Raw genomic sequence first — 18,226 nt, forward strand, 5'->3', positions numbered from 1 at the left:
CATTACATGAACTGATTCTTTATGTCAAACTGTTCTTACATCCCCAGAATTAATCCTACTTGGTTACAGTGTAATTATTATACACAGTGCTAAATTTGATTTCACTAGTACTTCACTGAATATTTTTCAGAAATTAGATTAATCCATTTTGCTTTTCTTTTTAAAATATTTATTAGTTTGAAACTCAGAACTTTGGGGACAGAGAGAGACAGAGAGAGATCTTCCACCCAGTGGTTCATTCTCCAGATAGCCACAACAGCCAGAGGCTAAGCCAGGATGAAGCCAGGACCCAGGAGCTTCTTCCAGGTCTCCCATTGGGTAGCAGGGACCCAAGCACTTGGGCCATCTTCCACTGCTTTCCCAGGCCATTAGCAGGGAGCTGGATGGGAAGTGAAGCAGCTGGGATACAAAATCAGAGCCCATAAGGGATGCCAGCTTTGCAGACAGCAGCTTCACTCAGTATGCCACAACATCAGCCCCAAATCCATTCTATTTTCAACACTTTTCTGACTTTAAAAAATAATATGTATTTTTTTTCTTTCTCAATATAAGGATTATCTAATATTTGAAGTTTTCATAAAACACCATTACACAAACCTTCTGGCATTCTGTTTTTGATACAGTCGAAATTTCTGAATACTGAGTCAATAATGTCTTTAATTTATTGAGGTATGTGATACTGTGATATAATAAAAAATATATTTTGGTCTCTGTTCCAAATTACTGACACAGAGCTCCTAACACCTTCGAATTTCAGGTGATACTAATGTAGTTTGTTGTAATGAAGCAGCTCTTAGTAAGCTTCTGGGTGGGTGCTGGTCCCTAGACAGACCAAGCCATGATTAGAAGTTCAGAACTTCCAATGCCACCCCCTACCCCCCAGGAGTTAATACTCAGTCATGTCTATGTGATGAATCCAACAAATCCCTAATTTATGGTTTTTGGAGAGTTTCCAATCTTCTGAACACAGAGATGCAAGAAGGGCAATAAACCCAAAGAAACATGGAAGCTCCATGTTTCTTCCCCTATACTTTGCCCTCTGTATCTCTTCATATGCTGTTCATTTGCATCTTTTATCAAGCTCTTTATTATATAATAAACAATTAAATGTAAGAAAGCATTTACTGAGTTACATGAGCTGTCTTAGCAAATTACCAAACCCAAGGACAGGGCCATGGGAACCCCAACCGACAGTCATTGGTCAGAAACATAGATGACATCCTGGAACTTGCAACTGGCATCTGAAGTAGGGGCAGTTTTGTGGGCCTGAGCCTTTAACTTGTGGGATCTGCACTGTTGGTTAGTGGCCAAATTAAACTGAATTGTAGGATACCATCTGGTGTCAAAGAATTGGCTAATGTGGAAAAAAAACACATATCTGGTAACAGAAGAATTCTTTGCAAGAAAACAGTCTCCTCTTCCTATTAAAGCAAGTGTGAGTTATGCATAGAACTGACTCTTGATTTTGTCTCCACTCTACTACCACTTCGGTACTTATGTTTCCCCTTTCATTCATGATTTTTTTTTCATTCTTGATCTGTCTTCCTAGATTTCTCTCTTTTATTCAGTCCTTCTCATAACAAGCTTTTGATTTTGTTGATTATCTCAAGTTGTATTTTTCTGTTCCAGTTTGGTGATTTCTTCTCCCCTTGATTACTTCCTTCTTTTGCTCACTTTGAGTTTATCCTGCTGTTTAAATAGGCCTCAAGTTGAATGCACGGTCCTTTAATTTTCAACCTTTTTTTTTCTCTGCAATAAAATTTAGGATATAAATTCACCTCTATGGACAACTTCAGCTACATCCCACTTTATTAGTATTCAATTCTGAATGTTTTGCCTTTTCCATCATTATTTCTTCCTTAATCCATGAGTCATTTAGAAGTAATTTTTAGCAGCCATATTTTGGGTCATATCTTTATTATGGAGTCCTTTGGTACATAATGCTACTCTCCTACCCTGACATCCATTCTCATTACATCCTTTGTAAAAGAACCCTGAGTCTGCGGTGGCAATGCAACCAGGTAATTAACCATGTTTTCCGGTTTTCCTTGTGCTTAGGTCTGACTGCAAGACAAAGTTCTAACTAAGGTAATGTTAAATACTAGGCATCTAAACAACACCCTCCAAACACAACCACAGATGATCTCTACCAGAAATCTCTTCTTAAAAGCCCCAGCCCTCATTCTTGTTTCTTCAGGCTGGAAATCTAGAATTCCTTCTTGGTTATCCTCTTCTCCACATCCCACATCCAATCTGCTATAATGTCATATCAGCTCTATCTCTAAAACATCTCTAAAATCTAACCACATGTTGTCAGATCCTGAGCTAGTCCCAGCCCCCATTCCTCTCACTGGAATATTTGAGTCACCTCCCAATGGGACTCCTGGCCTCCCAAAAATTCATCCTGCATACAGCAGCCAGTGAACTTCTTGAAGGAGTGGATCGGATTATTTCATTTCCTGCTATAAAACAAAATCTCATAGAGCTTCTGAATTGCAAACAGAAGAAAAGACAAGCTCATTGGCCCCTGTCCACTCCTCCATACCTCCCTTCACTCTCGACTCAACTGCATGGACATTCTTTCTGCTCATAAACATAATAGGCCCGTGCCGGCGCCGCGGCTCACTAGGCTAATCCTCTGCCTAGCGGCGCCGGCACAACAGGTTCTAGTCCCGGTCGGGGCGCCGGATTCTGTCCCGGTTGCCCCTCTTCCAGGCCAGCTCTCTGCTGTGGCCAGGGAGTGCAGTGGAGGATGGCCCAGGTGCTTGGGCCCTGCACCCCATGGGAGACCAGGAGAAGCACCTGGCTCCTGGCTCCTGCCATCGGATCAGCGCGGTGCGCCGGCCGCAGCGCGCCAGCCGCGGCAGCCATTGGAGGGTGAACCAACGGCAAAAAGGAAGACCTTTCTCTCTGTCTCTCTCTCTCACTGTCCACTCTGCCTGTCAAAAAAAAAAAAAAAAAAAAAAAAAAAAACATAATAGGCCCGGTCTGTCTCAAGCTGATGGGCTTGTGCTTAAAAGTCCACCCCCAAGAATGCTCTGCCAACCGGACTTCACTTGGATTTCACCACCTGGAACTATCCTAGGTGTTTCTTTGCTAATTCTCCATTATTTGTATTCTTCCCTATGCGTTAGACTTCTTTGCTGTTGCTTTTAGAACAGTCAGTCCTCTCACTGACCATTTTTAAGTGGTCAACAAGTACAATATATATGGTATAATACTGGAATATACACACAGTCACACATCCATGATTTAGGTTATTTGATATAAAATATATTATAATCTCTAATGTAGGATATTTGCTATATAAGATATGTGTTATACAATGTAAAATGCAAAACATTAATATACAATGTATAATATATAACACGTAATAAAATGTATAGTAGTCAACATACAGTATATGCTATAAATAATTAAAAAATATTAACATCTTTTAAAGATATACATCTTAAAAATTTTTGCCTTACTTTTATAAGTCCTCCAAAACCACATCAACACAGAGAAGAAGAGGGAGAAGAAAGGGGACAGGTGGGGCGAAAAGGACCACCATTGTGGCACAGTGGGCGAGGCCTCCGCCTGCAAAGTTTCAAGTCCTGGCTGTTCCACCTGCAACCTAGCTCCCTGCTAATGCACTTGGGAGAGCAAGGAAAGATGTCCTGAATGCTTGGGCCCCGGAAACTCTTATGGGAGACCCAGGTGGAATTCCTGGCTCCTGGCTTCCAGGCCGTGGTGGCCATTTTGGGAGTGAACCAACAGATGGAAGATTTGTATTCACATTCATTCATTCTTTCTATCTATCTATCTATCTATCTATCTATCTATCTATCTATCATCTATCTCTTCCCCCCTCTGTAACTCTGCCTGTCAAAAAAATAAATAAATAAATCTACAGGAAGGAAGGAAGGAAGGAAAGAAGCAGACAAAAATTTTGAAAGAGAACACAGCTGCTGCCACACCTGCGACCTCGCACAGAGCTGCTCTCACTCCTCTGTCCTCACTTCAGCTGCTAGGGGAGACCTGCTGGGAACCTGAAAGACATCATATAGCTGTATCAGCACAAGTAAAGATCAGCTTGGAACCTGCATGGCTCCATGCAGAGGGAAGGAACTGAGCCTCCCTTCCAGGAAGCTTTGCTTTCCAAGGGCCTTGATGCACTAATGGTGGAATAGCCCCATGAAGGGGACGTTGGTACAGTCTCTTCCTCCCCAACACAGTCCAAGCTGGGAGTCATGGAATCCCTTAACTGCAGATTCTTAAACACTCAATTACTTAAAGTCTAAATGGAAAAATTACTCATGAAACAGCAAATCACAGATGCCCTATATAGATATACTCCTCTGGTTTAGTGGAGTAAGAACAGTTAGAAAACCAGGTCATGTTTTCTATCTTTCTGCCAGCTGGCCTTTTTCTTTAATCTTAACATGTGATTTCCCAGATCTCTTGATTTCTACTCATGAATTCTATTTCCAGTCACCATATGCTCCTATTCTACAAGTATTAATTTGGGACAATCCTGCTCACAAATTTTGGAAAAGAAAGACTCTATAAGATAAAACTCCCTAACTTAGAATCGCCCCTTCCCTATGATGGGCTTGGGACTTTTTTATTTCATCCGTGTTACGGGGCTATGTGGTCCTGTTTGCAGGGCACTGCAGTTCCCTTCATGGTAAGTAGGAAGGAAATGAAAGTAATTAGAGCCCTTAGATGTAAATTTCAGTGTTAGCTGAAAGATTCTCTTTTCCCCCAACTCAGCTTTTGTAAACAAAGCTATGATGAGACTAAACCTGGGAAGTTACCAGAGCTCCATGACAACTGCGCTGGCCAGCCATGGCGACCATCACCATGTGCATGTCATCGTCATTTACAGAGATGCATTTGCACACGGTAGGGATAAACATTCACTTTGGCTCCCAGCAAGAGATCACTAGCAACCAGTGAGGAGAAGGTGGGATGGGGAAGAACACAATTCAAGTCAGCTTTCTTCTCGATGGACTCAGACAATGGTAAAATGAAACTGTTCTTCGACTTTCTAGGTGTCGGGCCACAAACAGGCATGGCAAAGATACCCGATGCATTGTGATTTCTCATCTTGATATCAGATTATGATATAGATTTTTTTCTTAGTGTACATATCTGTATGTAAAGAATTAAAGAGGCAGGGTAATTCTCAAACTGAGACTCAATGTTCTACAGGAAATGTCTTTTACCATCCTTCCTATTTTAAAATAAATAATAAAAACACACCCTTTACCCATTATAAAGCCAGACAATAAAAAGGAACAAATGCCATGTATTAAGCCCTTGAACCCCAAAGGTCTGTGGCACAGCAGCAGCCCTGCACACCACCACTCTGCTTACTCACGTTTACATGCACTTGGCTTCTCTCCCAGAGCTTTGCACTGCTCACGATGGGAATATAGCAAGAGGATTTCTGAAAGATTCGAAACAAACCATTTGGTGTCACCTCAGGAATATTTCCATTTCTGAGATGATTTTTAGGCACAGATGCTAATCAACTCAAACAACAGCTATTTGCTTACCAAGTAGCTGGTACTGTCCAGAGCACTGTTGTAGGTGCTAAGGGAACAATCTGGAGCCCAAAACACAATTCCTACTCTCAAGAGTCCAGCGGAAACCACAGGCAGGAACCAAAAAAACATTCAAATACACACCACTCAACCACCCCCTCCCCCACTCTTCCAGCTTCTAGTACTCTCAATTGAAGTTCAGACCAACTCTATTTGTGAACTTCCTCATGTGAGAGAGAACATGCAGTATTTATCTCTCCATGTTTGGCTTTATTTCACTAAACATAATGATCTCCAGTTCTGTCCATTTTGCTTCAAATGTCAGGATTCTTCCTATGACTGAATAATATTTCATAAAATGTAAAAGTATTACATGTTAATCTAAAATTTTAAAAATATATTTTAAAGAGAAAGCAACAAAAAAGAAATCACAAAATGAACACAAAATTGCAACTGTGTCACATGTTACAGAGAGAGACAAAGTATTTTGAGATTATTCTGATAAATTAGGATGACATGGAATCAAACATGTTCATATTACTCACAGATCCATAAATATAAATAAGAAAAGAGTGCTGCCTGTTCAAAGTCACTAATTTGGATCTATTAGTCTATGCAGGATCATCATAGAAGAACCTGACTGAAACAAACACATAATGCATTTGATGGGTGTATTCAAAGGAAGCAGGGAGAGTACCCTGGGGTCTCACAAGGGTGGAAAACCATTCCATTTTGCTTAAAATATCAAGCCTGAAAAAGATAACATCAGTATTTGTTTTCACACTTCTGGCTTTTAATAACTTTGTTTAGGCTAATGAAAATATTTATTTGCTGCCTATTATGTAAAAGATTAAAGTTACTGTAGAGAAATAATTTATAATGTTAAGCATGATTGTTCAAGTAAATTGCGGTATACCAAAGAAGGAAAGATCATGCTATCAGTAAAATCTACATTGGGTGGTATTAACTGCTTCCTTTTTTATACAGATACAACACATAGGATTCCACATTAGTGTTTTCACTGGAACCTCTCTAGGTTCTTTTTATTTTTTTTTATTTTTGAGATAAATATTTCCAGTTTACATCATAGTCAAGCCTTAATGCTACACTAAAGAAAGAATTCAACAAACAAGAAGACAAAAGACCATAGTTAGCAGGAACACAGACAAAAGCCATAAACAACAAGCAAATGAAAAGATGTCAACTTCACCAGTAGCCAATAAACTTCAGGATAGTCACAGATCATCAACACTACGGTAGTATGTAAGTCCTAATCATGTACCCAACAAAGATTCAAAGCATAGTTTGACAAAACACTGCATTTCCAGCAAAACTGCTACACTCGGGCATTCCTTTCTTTTTGGTTTTTTTCATTTTTAAATTTAATTTTAGCTACCGCATATTTAATTAGTCACAATCCCCAGGTTCATAACTGTTGTTGTCCTATATTTTCCACATAATGCCTTGTATGAGCTGGGAAGACTGAGGTCACGAAGGCTAAGGACAGGACATAAGCAAGTACTGGATAAGCAATGGCACGTTCTCCACTACCCTTTCCTCAAAGAGCCAAAGAATCACATAACTAAAGGCAAGATTTCAACAACACTGAGTGTTAGGAGGGAGAGACCCGTGTATGTAGAGCCAAGGAGTACAGATTATGTAGACTTGGATGGACACTAGGCTCCCAAGTAGAGACCTAAAGGGAAGAAGAGACAATGGCTTCTCTGATATTGAGTACCAAAAACTCAAGGAGGGTGACAAGAGAAGCAGAAGGTGGCCCCAGGAAACAGAAGAAAGTTAAAAGTATTGCCGGCACCGCAGCTCACTAGGCTAATCCTCCGCCTGCGGCGCCGGCACACCAGGTTCTAGTCCCGGTCGGGGCGCCGGATTCTGTCGCGGTTGCCCCTCTTACAGGCCAGCTCTCTGCTGTAGCCCGAGAGTGCAGTGGAGGATGGCCCAAGTGCTTGGGCCCTGCACCACATGGGAGACCAGGAGAAGCACCTGGCTCCTGCCATGGGATCAGTCCGGTGCGCCGGCCAAAGTGCGCCGGCCACGGCAGCCATTGGAGGGTGAACCAATGGCAAAGGAAGACCTTTCTCTCTGTCTCTCTCTCTCACTGTCCACTCTGCCTGTCAAAAAAAATAAAAATAAAAAGTACTAGAAGCTGGCGGAAATAATTGGGGAAGGTATAGAGATCTCAGTTCACTGTAATTGAGTAGTACATATACTATAACTGCAGGTTTGGTGGGGACGTGTGGGCCACACAGATTTATCCTGCCATGAAATCAAGGAAATGTGCCTTTTTTTAAAAAACTTTTATAGTAAATATAATTTTCCAAAGTACAGTTTATGGATTACAATGGCTTTCCCCCACCCATAACTTCCCTCCCACCCGCAACCCTCCCATCTCCTGCTCCCTCTCGCATTCCATTCACATTAAGATTCATTTTCAATTATCTTTATATACAGAAGATCAATTTAGTATATATTAAGTAAAGATTTCAACAGTTTCCACCCACACAGAACATAAAGTGTAAAATACTGTTTGAGTACTAGTTATAGCATTAATTCACAATGTACAACATATTAAGGACAGAGATCCCACATGAGGAGTAAGTACACAGTGACTCCTATTGTTGACTTAACAAACTGACACTCTTGTTTATGGCATCAATAATCTCCCTAGGCTCTAGTCATGAGTTTCCAAGGCTATGGAAGCCTTTTGAGTTCGCCAACTCTGATCATATTTAGACAAGATCACAGTCAAAGTGGAGGTTCTTTCCTCCCTTCAGAGAAAGGTACCTCCTTCTTTGATGGCCCGTTCTTTCCACTGGGATCTCACTCGCAGAGATCTTTCATTTAGGTAGGTTTTGTTTGTTTGTTTGTTTGTTTGTTTGTTTTTCCAGAGTGTCTTGGCTTTCCATGCCTAAAATACTCTCATGGGCTCTTCAGCCAGATCTGAGTGCCTTAAGGGCATTTGAGAGGTAGGGTTCCAGACAGAGAGAGGGAGAGACAGAGAGAAAGATTTTCCATGTGATGGTTCACTTTCCCAAATGACTGCAATGGCCGGAGCTGTGCCAATCCAAAGCCAGGATCCAGGATCTTCTTCTGGTTCTCCCATGTGGATGCAGGGACCCAAGCAGAGAGGTGGGTTGGAAGAGGAGCCGCTGGAACTCAAATCAGTGCCCACTACCCCACAGCACAGGCCCCACAAATGTGTCTTTTACATAGTATCCCTGACCCAAGTCTGCGCTGGGCACCTGATAAGCACCAAACTTAAAAGAATGTAAAAAACTCTCCTGAGATCCTGAAAGGAGTCCTGGAAGGAACCCTAAATCCTAACATTTGCATTTGATGCAGGTGGTAACCACTCAACACAACCAGGTAGTGATAAGAGCCAACACTCAGTTTTCAGTCTGGGTCTGGACTCTGTGTTCCATCCCATAATCCTCTCTTCAGTGATGTGGTCCCAAATTCTCCATTGATTGGGAAAGCAATCCCATGGCTGCAGGCAGGGGAAGGAACATCTCTTTGAAAAGAATCACCAGGTATAGAATCAGGCCCATCCCTCTAACGTGCTCCTCAGGTCTCCACCTCGGGGACTCCGTGCCACTCACGCCAAGCATACACTTTCACACATCTGATGTCTTCTGAGCAGGGAACCTTTGCCCAGGGTGGTCAGCCCCACTACACTGCTCTGACACATGTCTTCCTGCAGTGGAGAGCCTGAGAGCTGTGCAGGTTGTGAACAGCACCACTGTAGCATCAGTCCCAGCACCACTGGAACATCTGTAACACAGCAGTCCCACGATTTCTGCTCTCAAGCCAGCATGGCTTGACGGTGGCCAGGGGCCTGAGGAAATCACATGCACGGGGATTTTTTTTTATTTTTCATATTTTTATATGGTTTTGTTGAGGCATAGCTGATACACAAACTGCATATATTCAATCTGATGACTTTGGAGCTATCTACAGGGGGAAAGAAGAACCAGGGATTGTGGTTACATGATTTCGTAAATAAGCATTACCTTGAACTTTTAAGCAAGGCTAGAATGCAGGTAGAGTTTTTTTCTGTAAACAAAAAAGCTATTGTAATTAACAAACCAAAAAAAAAAAAAAAAAGGCTTGAAAGAACGAAATAGCTGGGATATTCGTTGCCAATCATTAACCTGATTTTCTAATGAATATGGCATTAGGCATTCATTAACAATCATTTGTGTTTATGTTGAACAGTGGATGTATAATGAAGGTTGGTAAATGAAAGCAAAATTAAACCAGGGAATTTTGGACACTTATAAAGCAATTAACTTGTTTGGCAGTAATTACACATTGAAAGCTAAATCAAGTGCATTTAGAAAGCCACAAGAGTCGCCACATAAACCAGAGGTGCTTTGCTCTAAAATAATAGAAAAACCTCTCTTTCTTTCCAAATGAAAGAGAAAAGCAAAAGTATGGTATAAATGACAAACAAGGCTCGAGTCTAATGAAAAGAAACGCGGTTACAGCCCATATGTTAGAGAAGAGGCAAGTTACCAAAAAAATAGGACAGCTCAGCTAATTAAAGGAAGAAAAAACCTTTTGTCACAGCAATGATGTGAAAACAGGTGGTATATGCTGGAGGGCTCAAGTTTTTGTTCTGTTCACACGCACAGGCATGCACACACATGCGTGCACACACACGAGTCTGCATACTTGAACCACCTATTAGCTGTGTGAAGAGTAAATACTCAATGCGCAGTCAGGCCCTTCGGACGACCACTGTATCTCTGTAGCAGGTCTTTGTCACTGTTGATTTTGTCTTGAAGGCTGTGCTGGGCCATGGTCATTTAGCACAAGGCCCTAAAGGCCAGTCATTCAACATACTCAAGGACTCTATTTTTCAAAAAGGAGGAGTGAGAATAATACTGTGGTAAATAAAAGAGAAATGCAGGGAAAAGCATTACTGATCTATGATAAAGCAAAGGCAATAAACACAAAATTCCATGTGGCCACAAAATTCCTTGTTGCCACAAAATTAGCCAGTAATACTCCAAAAACACATTCAAAATCCAATGATGTTTTCTGATGAGAAATGAACGTTCTCGGAACTTTCAGCCAAGATATACCACAGAGGTGCTGTGTGTGAGGTGTTTTTTTTTTTTTTTGGGGGGGGGGGGGTGGGGTCCATCCTCACCACCCCTCTGATGGTTCCCCTGCAGGATAAAGTCTTCAGTAGAGATCAGAGCTGAGCAAGTGGACAAAGGTTTTTAAACCAGAGTGAAAGCCTTGATCATCCTCTTCCAAAAAAATCTGAAGATTCATGAGCCCTTCCCATCTGACAAATAATAGCGAAAAAGGGCTTGTAAGCGAGGGAGAGTTAGTAAGCAGAAGAAAAGTTCCCCGGGGGCTCTGTAAAGGGCAGCTGGCTTTGTGGAAACATTTGCGAAGTGCTTGGGTATCCACTATTCCAAGAGCAAATACTTGCTTTGCCTCTGCAATTGGAATGGAAAACGGAAACCAGGAGATGGCTTTTGAAACCCTTGCTTAGGTCATTTTAACGGCAACCAAATTAAAAAAAGAAAAAGAAAGAAGTGTTTGCCATGATAGCATGGTACATGTCTTTCAAAATATGTCATCTCTCTTTGAAGAGAGAATCATTTCATTTCCAAGCAGAGGATGAAGACATTAAGCTAAAAAAACCTCATTTCTCATTTATTTGAAACCTTTTAAAATATTTAGATGGTCTATTTAGTTCTAATCTAGTATGCAGTATTTCTGTAGCAGTTTTCTTGGTCAGAAAATTGCTTCTTGATTTTGACATATATCAACCAAATAGTGCATTACCAGTACACTATTTCATTATCTTGCAGGAACCAATACATTTTCCTGAGTCTTTATAGGTAAATATATTTATATATCTGGAAATTCAGGGAATACATCTCTTCTGTGGGCACCTGCTATTAATTCAGTTCCTCTTGCATTGTATTGTGCATTGGAACTGGACTAATTAGAATGCAGAGTCTGACACGGATGGTCTAGAGCAAAGTCTGAGAGTCTACTGGTATACCAAGCTCTCATGTGACAGTGGTTCCTCTACAGCAAGACATTGATCCGTGGATCCTGGTAGCAGAGAGCTGACTTAAAGAGTTAATAACATCAAGACTATAGGTCACCAGGCCCATCGCTGTGGGGCAGAGGGTTAAAGCCCTGGCCTGAAGCACCAGCATCCCATATGGGCACCAGTTCTAGTCCCGGCTGCCCCTCTTCTGATCCCGCTCTCTGCTATGGCCTGGGAAAGCAGTAGAAGATGACCCAAGACCTTGGGCCCCTGCACCTGCATGGGAGACCCGGAAGAAGCTCCTGGCTCCTGGCTTCAGATCGGCACAGCTCCAGCCGTTGCGGCCATCTGGGGAGTGAGACAGCAGATGGAAGGCCTCTCTCTCCGTCTCTGCCTCTCTCTGTAACTCTGTCTTTCAAATAAATTTAAAAAATTATTAAAAAAAAAAAGACCATAGGTCACCCAAACCCCAGAAATAGGTCATTTCCTCTCCAAGAAGAAACCTGGAAAGTACAATGGACCAAAAATTAAGTAACAGAGGAATACCTATTAGAAATGAAATATACAAGAACAAGTTTCGGGCATCACTGCTTCTCATCACCTGTGTGCTTCTTGGCTGGAGCTTTGCTGAGGGTTTTGTGCCCTCACATTCAATTGTTGAAATCAAGACAATTCACCTTATCAAGTAACTATTGATAGGCCATGCACTACATTCAGCACTAAGGATACAAAAATAAATGAAGCCTAATCCTACAGCGCTCCCCTAGCAAAACTACCGCAGAGCAGAATAAAGGGCTATAACAAAACAGTGTGTAGATATCAGAGGAGCTCCTCGCGCAGACTCAAGGAGAAGGACCGTTAGACAAATGAAGAGTCTTGGGAAACACATCTTAGAAGAGATGTCAGCTATTCTTAACCTTGAAGCAAGAGTAAAAAGTACCTAGTTGAAGAAGAGAAAGGAAGACTGTCGCGGGCAGAAGAGCAGCATGGCGAAAGTTTAGACCAGAACATTCCAACTCCCATGTTAGCTGCTATCAGGCAAAACAGTAGAGGCAGCACTGCTCTGGCTCCCCTCAGCCTCTGCCAGAGGATGGTGGAGCAGCCATTGTTTTTATCTTTAGGTATTTTGCACAAATCTAAAGCTCACAGGATATCATGGCAGCCAAGGTAATGCCACTGTGAAGAGGTGGAGTTAGGACTCCAGAATGAGTGAATCATGAGCCTGTGTTCCTTGCACAATATTCTGGTGTCCCGCTGAGCGTTTCGGGATGACTGGATTTTGGAGTTTGAGGCAGCAAGCGACAAGAGGGTGGCATGGCATTTTCATGCAAGTGTTCCATTCTCTATCTCTCCTTCCTTCACCTGGCATTTTATTTAAAAACACAGAAAAAAAACTCACCCCAACCCCCTGGTGGCATAAGAATTTAGTTGGGCAGACTTCCTCTTTCACAAAGAACCTTGAAACGTCTAAATAACTGAGATTTTCCTCTTGGTCTTGCTTATTTCTTACATTTTAAATAGCATAGGTTTTGGGTTTTTTTTGTTTGTTTGTTTGTTTGTTTTTTGACAGGCAGAGTGGACAATGAGAGACAGAGAGAAAGGTCTTCCTTTGCCGTTGGTTCGCCCTCCAATGGCTGCCACGGCCAGTGCACCACGCTGATCCGAAGACAGGAGCCAGGTGCTTCTCCTGGTCTCCCATGCGGGTGCAGGGCCCAAGGACTTAGGCCATCCTCCACTGTACTCCCAGGCCACAGCAGAGAGCAGGCCTGCCCCTGGAAGAGGGGCAACCAGGACAGAATCTGGCACCCCGACCAGAACTAGAACCTGGTGTGCCAGCGTCGCAGGCGGAGGATTAGCCTATTGAGCCACGGCGCCGGTCATAAATAGCATAGGTTTTTAAAAATAAGATTAGACCAGAGAGGCTGTCACCGAACCAAGAGAATTGTTGGCAAAGCCATAGCTAGTCTTAGGGAAGCTTTGGCAATCTATTTAAAAAATAGCACCCCCTCTTGGGAGACACAGCCCTGTGACTTGCTTGCTCAATAACTGAACCTGGTTTTTAGCTTTTGTTTATCCCCTTAAACCAAGCCCCCGGGGTATAGGGCACACTCTTCCAGTGTTAGATGGTGGCTCTGTCACTCAGCAAGCAAACATAACACACAGTACAAGGATGAACACAGAAACTAGATTCCAAAAAGAAACTAAAGCAGAAATACAGGCTATGGGTATAGCACACAATACTCTCAGGAATTCCTGAAACTATGATGGGAGAACAAGAGATGCGACAGAAGCCAGACAGGGTAGCAGTGTTAAGTGACGACTTTCTCTCCCCTAAATTATTAGAGACATCTAGGAAAAACTAGAAATAGAGGAAGGGGGTGTGGAGGTGAAGAAGTAGGCCTAACACACACAAAATTCAACTTTAAATTCAAAAGCATCAGCTCCTAATTCTAATCCTCTCTTCAAGGAAAGCAAAATCATCTGGGATTTAAAAGATTCTTTGAATCTAAGAAGATGTAAACCTGATTCCTCTGAAAATAAATATGAAGACTCAATCTTAGATAAAATAACTCATTCTTTGTGTACCCGAATTATAAAATCAATTCCTCAGTTTCTAATTGTCAGCCACTGATCTCAAAAGCTCAAGAAGAGCAGTGGGAAAATGGATTAACACATATACTTACATAATTATTGCCTTTTATTAAAGTGTCACTTGTAGACAGGTTTCTTGTTCAACAATGAATAAGCAAAATTAATTGTTCAAAACCCAAAATTGTACAATCTTTATCAACTCCTGTTTTTAACAATTTTCTAGCAAAAGAGCACTAAAATACATCTGCTGGCAGCGTCTCCCTCTGTCGGTTACAGACTCCAGGAGATGGACAAATGACAGTTCGTGCATCCAAAGATCAGCAACTTCATTATAAACCAGTGATAATAATTTTTAACTATAGAAAAACACAGTAAACTCTGAAAAAGGTAAACCTTAGCAAGAGTTACCAAGAATAAGAAATCCCGTTTTAGTTAATCGCCTATTTCACCAATTATCATGGTTACCATTTTAGAGGACCCATTGAATTTTGAGGAACCTGCCAGTCTAGTCAAAAGAAACCACAAATCCTTAACTAACATATGCTAACTTTTCTTTGAGGAACAAAAGAAGCATCTTTGTTTGTTCCTCACCAGCAAACACCAAGCCATCTAAAAAGAGTCCTTTCAGTGGCAATGTTAGCAGGGAAATTCAATTGTATTTAATTAAGTTCTTCCCCAAAAAACTGCACACAGAAGCATCAAAGAGGTTATCAGAGGTCAGATGCCTGTCATGACTTTCTGACCCTCCCAAAATGCAAAATAAAAGATAGCGGTATCCCTGCTGGTAAGATGGGCTTCCACATTTGTGTCTCTCCCTTTCTGCTTTAATTTAATAGCAATCAGCACAATATGGCTGCTTTTTTCTGAACAATAGGACGGGCAGAAGTTAGATTTACAACGCTGCAAGGGGGAAGATAGGAGACAAGAGAGGCTTACTATGGCTTTTAAGGTTCAATAAGAGCATACTTTGATACCCATAAAAAAACTTGAAAATCTGTTTAACATTCATTGTGGTCAAAAATGGACAGATGTACACCTCTGAAATCTTGTATTCTAGAATTATCTTCTGTGTCAACTTTTTAAAGATTCTTTTTAAGAGGGATTTGCAAAAGAATAAGATTTTTCCCTTACTGAAAGTTAACTATGATATCTATCACACATTTATCAGCTCCTTGACTTTAAGTATGTTTGTAATGATACTTATTTCCCACTCTCCATAATTTGTACAAGTCCACTAACAATCTTATAATGAGTACAATGTATTGACATAGTCATAAGTACTGAATGTGTTTCTGGAAACCAGACAAAAGTTAATTACCCAAATGTTATTTAAAGTCTTGAATGCCTAATCACAAATGAGTCCCAGACATGGAACTTACTTCCTGAGACATTTCATTTTTAGGAAATTACATTCTTCAGTGACACTAAAAAGAATCTTAGAAGCTGGGGACCAGAAAATGTCTTAAAGCTCATTTATTCCAACATCCAAGCTGATATCTGAATTCTCTCTACCCCATCACAGTCACCCCATTGTCATCTAGCCCACAGTTAGACAATTCTACAAACAGCTTCCCCAACCACCCATTTCCAGGGAGACAATCTTTCCAGAAGCAAAGTTAGAAAACTTAAACTAAAGGGACCTTAGTTTTAAGGTCAAGAACCCAAAATGTTAATCCTGGTTCTGCAACCAATTTAATATCTTGAATAATTCTTTACTCTCTCTGTGCTTCTATGAGAAGGCAAAAATATTGCTGTGATCATCTCTGAGTCAAATTTGTGTGTTCAAGTTTGTGGGCTGATTTTTCGTATGGGCTGTTGAATCAAGAGAGTGAATCATCTTCAACATGTACAGCAACTCAGATCAGCTGGGCCGTGGCTGCCTGGAGATGCGTCCAGGTTTCATGAGAAAGAGGGACATGGTGGGCAGAGATGATGATGAGAGCAAGTCTCAGGGTGGAGGGGAGATGTGCACCCCTGTATACTAACTTTACCCTAGGTAATGCCTTGAAAAAAAACAAAACTGCAAGAAAGACATTTGGGACCACAAATTTGTCCCAACAAGAACAGTAGGGAAAGCAGAGCAGGTGGAAACCAAAGAGCTACTTCTAGAATGATCCTAATCTCAAAAATCAGAGCAGCCTGACTCTGTCCTTTGGGATCAACAAACTCAGCTTAAAAGTGGAAGACTCTGCATGTTCACATGCACTCACTCTCTAGAAAACCACGAGAGAGGGGAAGAAATATCAACAACTACTGAGTACATCGCACTAACCCCATAGACTAGGAACTAGGATCTTTATTCAGATAAGAAAACTGACTGATAGTTAGATGATGGGTCCAAGGATAAACCAGAGGGAATTCGAACCAAGATCTATGCCCAGAGTACATGAAAGTGCACCCCAGTGACTATTCCCTTCAAGACAGAAAAACAAACAAAAAAACTATGCTACAGTTGTCTCCCCTCCTCTTCTCTCCAATGTGTAGTACCTTAAATAGCTGCAGTTTCCTTTGCCAAGTTTATTCATTAAATATCCATAACATCAAGCATATGACAATGAATTAACTTGCCAGATGTCAAAAAATATCTGTCTGTTTTAAGTTATTATATCATTCTAATAGAGGTATGTATTTAATTTTATTAATCATTCTTAATAAGCAAACTTTAAAAGAAATAATAATCAAAGACTTACTGTCACTGTGCAAAACTAAAGCAATGTAGTCCTTCCTTAACTCTCTATTTTTCTCCCATTAGCTATAGTATCATCAAGTTCTATAAAATACAGAAATATAAAGGTAAAACCACAGAAAGTAAGTTTGTGATAGACAACTGTTACTATGATCTGAATGTTTGTGTCCCCCTAAAATCCACAAGGCTGGAATCTAATTCCCAATGTATTGGTATTAACAAGTGGGTCCTTTGGGAAGGAACTAGGTCATGAGTGGGACCAGGGCCTTTACAGGAAAGACCTGAAGCAGCTCATTAGCTTTTCCATCATGCAAGGATACAACAAAAGGGAGCATCTTTGAAACAGAAAGCAGCCTTCACCAAGACACTGGATCTGCTGGTGCCTTGATTTTGGACTTCCCAGCCTCCAGGACTGTGAACAATAAATTTATGTTGTTTATAAATTACCCAGTGCAAGGTAATTGTTACGGCAGCCTGAATGGGCTAAGACAATCACACACACAGAGGGAGAGAGTCCGAGAGAGAGAATGACTAAAAAATGGATTATTTTAATGCTATACCCTACTTTCCCTCCAAATATTAATCATAAAGGAGCCAAAGATTATTCCCCCTGGCAACAGTGACCAGTGCCATGTGCACTTGCCATGAGCCAGTGCTCTGAGTTTGTAGAGCATAATTACCAGACTACTCTTAGACACAGGTTCCACATCTGGACCTGTTACCAAGGCAGCCAAACACCATCTGATACCCCAGGATAAGCACATTTCTGGAACTCTTTCTGCAGACTATCATTTTAACTCTGTCCAAATTTTTAACCTTTGAATCAGCACAAGTAAAATATCATAGCACAGAATCAAAATGAGAAATACACTGAACAACAAGCTCATTTTCATTGAACTGCATTTCAAATAAATGCTGAGAATGTCCTCCCTCAATTCCATGGCAAAGCCAAATAGACACAGTCAACGGAAAGCTATAAATGTCAGTTTAACATTAAATGGTGTCTATGAAGTAATATAATTAAGTGGAGGATTCTTGCATGATTTTGACCACAGAAGCAAAACAGAGTTGCATGCAGTTGGTTTCTGCTAAGAAGGGAACCAGTGAAAGTAGCTGAAGTCATCACTACAATATAAAGGTAGTTATAAAAATGGTGATGCACATGCCTTCTTTGGAGAAAGAAGCAGCAGCCCAATGAGACTGCCCTGGGCATGGCACAGCCCTTGTAGGAGTCAGAAAAGAGGGAAATACAAACTTAATGGGAAATAATTTGTTTAAATTATGAAGATAAGCATGTATGTCTAAAAACTCATGGATATTATAAAGCCCTATCCTTTCTTGCAGATTCTAGATCAGCTAATGAAAATAATACATTTTTAT

At 41.1% G+C, this 18,226-nt stretch overlaps 1 protein-coding gene across 9 annotated transcripts in view; it reads right to left on the reverse strand.

The window, feature by feature from the left end:
* The window catches only part of C11H12orf42 (chromosome 11 C12orf42 homolog), a 325,319-nt gene that overhangs the window by 251,164 nt on the left and 55,929 nt on the right, over positions 1-18,226 (reverse strand). For 7 of the 9 annotated variants that reach the window (XR_011380237.1, XR_011380234.1, XR_011380236.1 and 4 more), the window contains exon 3: positions 5,366-5,434. The exons of 1 other annotated variant lie outside the window; for it this stretch is intronic. Coding sequence is in view for 1 of the 8 variants with exons in the window: in XM_070052780.1 (XP_069908881.1) it covers positions 5,366-5,434 (69 nt within the window). In the remaining 7 variants the exon portion in view is untranslated. Of the gene's footprint in view, positions 1-3,959; positions 4,032-5,365; positions 5,435-18,226 lie in introns of all 9 variants that reach the window. One more of the 9 variants, XR_011380241.1, reaches the window with a different exon arrangement.

Source organism: Oryctolagus cuniculus, chromosome 11, assembly GCF_964237555.1.
Source record: "Oryctolagus cuniculus chromosome 11, mOryCun1.1, whole genome shotgun sequence".
Taxonomy (NCBI): domain Eukaryota; kingdom Metazoa; phylum Chordata; class Mammalia; order Lagomorpha; family Leporidae; genus Oryctolagus; species Oryctolagus cuniculus.